Below are 8,422 nucleotides of genomic sequence, written 5' to 3' on the forward strand. Positions count from 1 at the left end.
CAAATAATTAATAGTATATAACCCTAGCTAGAATGCTGATTGGACCAGGCAGCACTACAACTTACTGTGACTTGTCACTTTTTCAAATTTAATTCGAAAGTCAGAGTCAATATTCCGTGATTCAAGTAATTTCTTAATAAATTGTATTTTATCAGTACCATAATTCAGTAGTTAACTCATTAATTTTCTATTTAATGTCACGTACGAATCCCACTTAGATATTATTTGCAATAACTTCTATTTTTAGAGTGTGAAGAAGTTATAAATAAAGTTGTTGATGAGGCTTAGTTTAATTGTGAAGTTAAGGTCTCATAATTTTAAAATTATGAGTTCGAACCCACCAACGTGTGGGATGTTTCTACTTTAATAGTAATTATAGTTATATTTTTAGGGATAATTATGTAGACTTTTTGTGATTTGAAAAATTGTACCTAACACCCTTGCAGTTTGTTTCTGTCTAACAAATAAGTTCCCCCGTTGGTCAAAAAACTGAATTTGCTGATATTAACAAAAAAAATTGAATAAAAATCGATATTTGCCCACAATTGACTTATTGCGGGTCAAATAATTTTTCTCGGACTAAACATACCTCCTCACATGCATTAACGCGTGGAGATGTATAAGAGTAATTTGATCATAAAAAGATTTATTTAATCTATAATAAGTCAGTCGGAGTTAAATATAATTTTTATTTTTTTTATTAATATCAGCAAATTCGATGATTCTAATTAACAAATGGACTTATTTGTTAGACGGAAGCAAATGGGTGTTAAATGTAATTTTCAAACCATAGGGGATCTATATATAATTACATCAAATCTCCGGAGAGGAGAATGTAATTATCCCTATATTTTAATAATATATGATTGTTATTGTCGTTGATTAGTTGTTAGATATTGATATTTGACATTGATCATTATAATTGACTTATTCAAAAAAATAATAATAATTCATCGCTTTCTCTTAAAAAAAAAAAAAAAGAGTTATCGAGAAATTATAAATTAAGTACTAGTGAATGCTGAGAGCGCTTCAAAATTAATTTTAAAAAAAAATGAAATTTGGGGGATGTTTGTAAGAAGAAGTACTTAATACTTATAATTTTACCAATTATATATGCTAAAAAAGTTGATTAGGAGCTGCTTATAATTTTTTTTGCCTAAAACAACTTTATTTTAAACAATTCAAAAATAGTATATGTAAATAAAAAGCAATGATCTTGTAAGTTTATTTTCAACGATAAGTTGATAAATACCTATTTTAAATAATTATAAAAACACCTCTTAAGAATTGAGACATTGCCACTTTATACGAGTATATAATGGTGACTGATTTATAATACTTGATTCAATAAAAATTGAATGTAATTCCTAATATGTTGGTAGGACTGTAGCGACCAAGTTTGACAATCTCCCGACAAACTTTATTAAAAAATCTATTATATGACAATTAAATTTCTGCTCTTAGGATAGCCATAAAAAACTTAATCATGTAATTTTAAAAATTATTAAAAAAAAGTCTCTCATATAAATTAAAAAACTTAATCAATTAATTTTTTTTTTTGAATTTTCTCTAGCTTAATTACTCTATAGGGGCCATAATTTTATTTGCATTTAAAACTATATTAATACCTAAGTACCACCTTTGAAAATATTTAAATTCTTAGGTTTAGAACTTAGGTTTGTGAAAATAATATATTTGAGCCTAATGTTCATTAATTAGTACATTGCTTATGCTTTTAATTTAATTTATCTATAATTGCTACATAACAACTTTCCATTAAGAGCTTTTGCGACTCTTTAACATGCAGATTTATGGCTACTTCCTCCCCTACACTTTTGAGATTACATACTTGTGCATGTATACATATATACATATAAATATGTATGTATATATTTATACGTACGAATCATAACAAATGCAAATTATGATACATTAATATTATCAAAAATACGATCTTATTACAAATGAATACGCTAACTTAAGTTTTGAAACTATTAATAATTAAGCAGTGGCTGATTTTTGGCTATCTTATAGACGTACGTTCTATATATTGGATAGTTATATAATTGAAACAAACCCCACTTTCTATAAATTAGTTCTTGCGGTATGTTGTTTCTGCATGGATATAATAAATAATCTTTCATACTTTAAAATATATAATTATAAAGAAGAATAAAATATCTAACCAAAACATCACGTTTCAAAAAAAAAAAAGGAAAGAAATGGGAAAAAAAATCAAATCATAGACATTATCGATACAACAAAAAAATTACAGTGGTATCACGAATCATCATTTGTGAATGAAAAATGCATTTTTTTCTATATTAGTATAGACGAGGCGTGCGTGTCAATCATCCATAGATTCCATACACTTAGTACAGAAAGCAGCTGGTGCAGCATGAATTTTAAGTGGTTTCAGTTATAGTCTAAATATTTATCGGATAAAATCGGATCTTTGGTCCCATACGTTACTGTTGATTTAGTCTCATTTGTTATGGCTTTCTCACATTGCATCTCATAAGTTGAAAATTTTCTTAATCTACTACTTCACGGGCATTTTTCTTTCAAATAATTAATGAAAAATATATGAAAATACTAATGACTTCGTTAATTTTTTCAAGAAAATGATGTGAACTAAAATTAAAAAAAAAATAACTTAAATATGAGAAAATCGTAACAAATGAGACTGAATTGAAAAAAGTCCTAACATATTGGACCATAAATACAATTTTCTCTTATCATAATTTTTAGTTATGACTAATAGTTTTACTTCGCCAACTGAAACAACGATTTTTACCATGATTATTAACCATGACCAAAAGGGAAAAAAAAATAAAGATTATAAAATTTATTGAACGATGCTTATGATAATATTCTTAATTATGTATAGTATAACAACATTGACACCCCTGAGGTTATTTCAAAATACGTAAATATTCCCTATTCTTGTAAAATTACAGCTACGCTCCCTGATGTTATAGTTGTAATTACAATTACACCCCCTATTCAAATACAAAACTTACACAAACACCCCTTAAAAAATATTACACTAACACCACTCAGGGTGTATAGCTGTAATTTTTTAAAATACAGGGACTGCTTGTGTAATTTGGCCTAACCTCAGAAAATGTCAATGTATTTACCTTTATAAATAAGCTCCTATCATATAATATTTGTAGTTAATAAATTTATCTTTTAATTTTCTTTCTCAAACAATTTTAAAATATATTCTTATAAATTTTCAAACACTCCAAAGGCTTTATGCCAATATATATATCTTAAAAAAAAAAAAAAAAAAAAAAGAGAAATCACAATAGCCAACAATTTAGATCATAACTGCCCCATACCTATAAACCAATTTTTAAATCATTTTAGCTAATTAATAAGGTGAACTAGACTTTTTTTTTTTTGGATAGTGTACTCTATGATCATCTATTTATTTAAAAACTATCTCTATCATCATTTTAATTTCTTTTTTTCCCTCAACTAAATCTATTAGAATGAGTTTCATTGCTAACAAATGTTCATAATAATTATTTAAAAAGGTGGCCGTCTCTAACTGTTCAATCGAGAACTCACGTGTTTTTAACACGAGCCAGATTGGACCGCGGTGATCATAATTATCGATTGCTTTGTACTTGAAGAGTTTAAAATCATGCCACGTGGACCTATACAAGTACGGACATTTGATTTTATAAATATCTCACAGCTATTTTGAATCATGGCATGCCATTATTACTTTTATCCAAGAAACATGATCGATCCGGACTACCCTCGAAACCATACCAATCTCGATCCCGATCAGAGCAAGTGTGTTACTCTAAAAAATTTCACAAAATGCACACACACAATAACAATAATAATAATAATAATAATAATAATAATGGATTAGTTACTTGGATTTGGGGGGGGGGGGGGGGGGGACAAGGTATGTATAAGTAGAGGTGAAATGGGGTCCAAACCACCTATGTATTTTTGTCTCTCACCGCTCGTCGTCTGCTCTGCAAGTCCTCATATCATCACGTAATTATCAATCTCATGCCTAACAGCTACCTGCCTCATGTCTCCATCTCCACATATATATAATTCAATTCTTGCTAAATTTTCTCTATTTTTAAATTCAATTCTCATTTAATTAATTAATTAATTACATTCTTTTTTTTTATATATATGAAAGTAAATAGTTTCTCTATGAATTTTGGATATATATACACATTTTCAAGAACACACTAAAAAAAAAACTAGATTTGTACAAGAGTCTAAAAAAATAAACATTGTGTTTGGTTTCATGTTTTCGGATTTTTTGAGATAAAATAAAACACACTCAATGTTTGTTTTTGTACTTTTTACACCTTATCTGTGTGTTTTTTTATTTTTTAATTTTTTATATATAATATATATATACACTTATATATATAATATAAAAGAGACATGATTTAATAATGAACAATACTTTTTGTCTCTAAAAAATACAACTTTAAACATACAATATATATATATATATAGATATTTATATATAAAATATATATAAAAGAGATGATTTGATAATGAACAGTGATTTTTGTCTCCCAAATTCCAACATCAAACCTACACCACTTATTTTAAAATATTTTAAATTACCTCAATACAAATCCAAACATACCATCTATCTCCAACACACACTTATTTATCTCTATTTTTCTCTCTCTATCTCCAAAACACCAAAACAAAACACTTAAAATACAAATCTAAACACTATGAAAGATTTTTAATAGTTTTATATTATTAATTTCAAGAACATCATATATGCTAATATATATATATATATATAATTACTTCTCACTAATATCTGGCGATTATGATTTCAAAATACCAAATTTTAAAATATACTTAATTTTTTCTTATCAATATAACTAATTTATTTCAAATGGTACACGTTATCTTTTAAACATCAATATATAATATTATGTAGTTTAACATATATTTTCACTCATGTTCATTACTTGCTCTGCTTTTAATAATGAATATATTGATTTTTATTTTTAAAATCTAATCATATTTATTTGAGTTATCTTAAAATTAGACAGACTATCTTAAAGGATCGAAGTTCTTACTCGAATCAGATGTAATAAAATGCAATTAATCACATAGCAAGTAAATTGGAGCTAACTTTTCACATGACAAGTGTATTACACTTAACACATAACTTATTCAAGTAAACCAACTAATCAAAATCAATGGCTAATTTAATTAGTCATTACAACATTAGAGAAATTAATCCAAAAAAATCCAACAAAAAACCTCATGATAAACCCTAACAAGGAATCCAAAATTATATTACTCCAGAATGTGTCTTTAAGACCATGTTTGGCAATATCAAGAAAAATAGATCAACTTAACATATAACTTACTTACCATTATTACTAGCTTAGGCTATGTATATATATGATCAATTAACTACGTCGCATCTACATAACATATGCATGTGTTAATAAATCCAGTACACGATCATCGATCAGTTACTTGAAAAGGCCGGCGTAGTCTTTCCCCGCCTCCGGAACTGCATTCCAATCCCACAATCTGTCGGAGAAGGCGGCCTGAAATGAGCCGGGGACGACGTTTACAGCTGCCGACTGCGGCTGATGAGGCTGCAAAGTGGAGAAGTTGGAAAGAAGATTCGGGACGATGTTGTTGTTAGGATTGTAATGATCATGATGAGGATCAGCACTTTCGCTGTTGATCAATAAAGATTGTCGTTGGAAGTTCACCAGCTTTTGGAGATCATCGACGGCGTGGGAAGAACTAGTGAAGGAAGAGGGACATGAGTTAGGCTGTTTGGATTGGAGCAAAATCATGGTCTGATTGTTTTCTACTACTGATGGAGTTGTGGACGGGATGTTGGGGAGTAATGTGTAAGAATTCATGTTGTCAGTGCTGCTGCTTGGGCTGGTTTCAGTCAGTTTTGTGTCGTTTTGCTGCGATGATCCGACGTAATTGGGCTGGAATCTTTGTGTTGTGGGGGCGGGTTCGTGGTGATTTCTTGTCGATGACGACGGTGGCCTGGTGGCCGGGAGGGAGCGGGGGAGGGACGGGTGGTCTTCGACTCCAGCTCTTTTGTAGACACGGCAAAGAGAGATTTCGGCCTGCAAGAAATGAGGAGTACTAATTATTAAAAAGAACTTGATCATATATATATGTGAGAGTGTTTGATGAGGTGTTCATGCATGTCTCGTGTTTCTGAGGTGAAACATTAAGATTAAAGTAGAAAGAAGTGTTGAAAGCTTGTGTTCTTTTTGTTGTGGTTTGATGAAGTTAATGTTAGTTCTTAGAGTTAGACTGTGGTGTACGCTATTAATGTCTACACATGAAACTGATGAAGCCCTGATTTTGATCAGATGTTTGTTTTTGCAAGACAAAGAGTAGAAGAAGAGTGAAATCTATGTCATGGGATCTTGCAGAAACTAGGTTTAAATTAGACCAAAGCAAGAAACAATAAAACCTAAGGAAAAAAAAACAAGAAACTCAATCTTTGGACATTTTTGAGATTGGGGTTTCTGTAAGAATCAGAAATTCTAGAGGAAATTCAGAGCCTCAAAAGGATTAATTCGAGAATATTACTATTACTGCTTGAATTTTTCCTTCTGGGATTTCATCATTCTTGATTTACATCCCACAAAAGATCATCAAATTAAGAAGGAAAAAGATCAATCTTCGGACATATTTCACTGCTGGGGTTTCTGCAAAATCAGACTCAGACAGATCATTCCAAAAGGGCTAATGCAATCGTTCTTGATATACAATTAATTACCTTTTGGAGGCGTTCTGTTTCATGGAGAGGCAAGCGGTACTCATTCATGATCCAACTTGTTCTAATTCCCTTGGGAGCCTTACCGGAGTAGAAAACAAGGGTTTTCTTGAGGCCGATGGATCGGAAATTCTCACTTCTAATCATTCTATCCGCACCGGTGGCCTTCCAGTAGCCGGAGGTCGTCACACGGTTCGGCCTATCTCCGTTCCTATACTTCCTATCTCTAGGTACATAGAAGTACCACTCCTTCTCCCCTATCGCAGCCAGACCTAATTCGAATAGGGAATTAGCAAAGAGGGTTTCCTTCATAAATGAAAGACTATCAAATGAGCAAGTATATAAGCAAATCAATATATATACCGGGCAATTCCCAAGGGTCGTAGCGATAAAGGTCTAAGAAAGTGATGAGCTCGACATTGAAGCGTTTGCCCTCCACCTTACGGCGGAGGTAGAACTCGACGAGCTCCTCCTCTGTTGGGTGGAAGCGAAACCCCGGCATGACCACATCGTAGTCATGATCATCGTCGTCTTGCTTGTTGGAGGTGACGTCATCTTGATTGATGTTGTTCATGGCTGATGCAATGGCCATAAAACTATGGGAGAAAACCCTCCTCAATTATTGATGGAGCTGGAAGCCTAGAGCTTCAAAAATAAGTCTTTTTTGAATGTTCTCTAGAGATATATATATTATGCTTTGGGTTGGGGCTTAATTAATTAATACACACATGGAATTATTGTATATATTATGAGAAATTAATGGAAGGGCAAGTGGGGTTTTTTCTTGTGGAGGAGTAGGGTAGGGTAGGGGGATAAGAAAGAGATTGATCAAGAATTGGCATAGCCCAACAAAGTTATTAAAGTCTTGTTCTAGTCTTAGCCTCTCTCTCTCTCTCTCACACACACACACACACAAAATAGGTATAATTTTTTATCCAAATTAAATGCGGCCAAATCAAACTAATTACAAAGTAAGTACAACGCATTTATCATGTGATTGATTATTTTTTCTAAACTGTATGTCAATCACAATAATAATTGTATTACACTTATTATATAATTGATTCAAATTCGATTTAGATTAAACTTTCCACACACAACAAATAGAAAGAAGTCTCTCTCTCTCTCTCTCTCTCTCTCTCTCTCTCGTACACACGATATATATATATATATATAATACATATATTTGTGTGTATGAGAGAGAGAGAGGGGGGGAGGGGGGATGATGGGAATGGTGGTGGAGTTAATAGAAAGATCTACATAAGATGGAGGGCCTACATGAGAAGATGTTGTTATTAAGGTGTTTAATATGGGGAAAGGGACATCACAAGTATTAGGACAGGGTGGCCAAGTCATTGCGCGCGGTGGGTTTGGACCCTTCTTTATTTTCACCATCAGTTTTTGTTATTTTCGATAGTTTTAGGTTGTTTTGGTGACAAATATTTCACATGATTTCCATTTTGTCTCTTTACCATTTCTCATTTCTTCTCTCCCAATTCATCCCCTTTCACACTATTTAATTTTATTACCAACCACTCACTTTTATTACAGTCTAACTCTCTACCCATAAATTTATAATTTTGAGCCTCAAGTAATGAAGGGTGTTTTGTACCAAACCATTTTCGAAGTTTTGTTCAG

At 31.5% G+C, this 8,422-nt stretch overlaps 1 protein-coding gene across 1 annotated transcript; it reads right to left on the reverse strand.

Moving 5' to 3' along the window:
• Positions 1-5,294: 5,294 nt before the first annotated feature.
• Positions 5,295-7,466, reverse strand: LOC105172490 (uncharacterized). Its single transcript, XM_011093940.3, has 3 exons — positions 7,148-7,466; positions 6,788-7,056; positions 5,295-6,122 (listed from the first exon to the last, which is right to left on the reverse strand). The coding sequence occupies exons 1-3, from the start codon at positions 7,374-7,376 to the stop codon at positions 5,499-5,501; spliced, it is 1,122 nt and encodes a 373-aa protein (XP_011092242.1). The 5' UTR covers positions 7,377-7,466; the 3' UTR covers positions 5,295-5,498.
• Positions 7,467-8,422: the final 956 nt, after the last annotated feature.

The sequence above is a fragment of the Sesamum indicum genome, linkage group LG10, assembly GCF_026168435.1.
Source record: "Sesamum indicum cultivar Baizhima isolate 11 linkage group LG10, ASM2616843v1, whole genome shotgun sequence".
NCBI lineage: Eukaryota > Viridiplantae > Streptophyta > Magnoliopsida > Lamiales > Pedaliaceae > Sesamum > Sesamum indicum.

What these genes read in the sequence shown, in the direction of transcription:
- LOC105172490 (XM_011093940.3), bottom strand. Translation starts at nt 7,376, where the DNA reads ATGGCCATTGCATCAGCCATGAACAACATCAATCAAGATGACGTCACC. An exon ending in CGACCCTTGGGAATTGCCCG is followed by an intron (nt 7,057 to 7,147) that starts GTATATATATTG and finishes TATTCGAATTAG; the next exon opens with GTCTGGCTGCGATAGGGGAG. An exon ending in AAACAGAACGCCTCCAAAAG is followed by an intron (nt 6,123 to 6,787) that starts GTAATTAATTGT and finishes CATTTCTTGCAG; the next exon opens with GCCGAAATCTCTCTTTGCCG.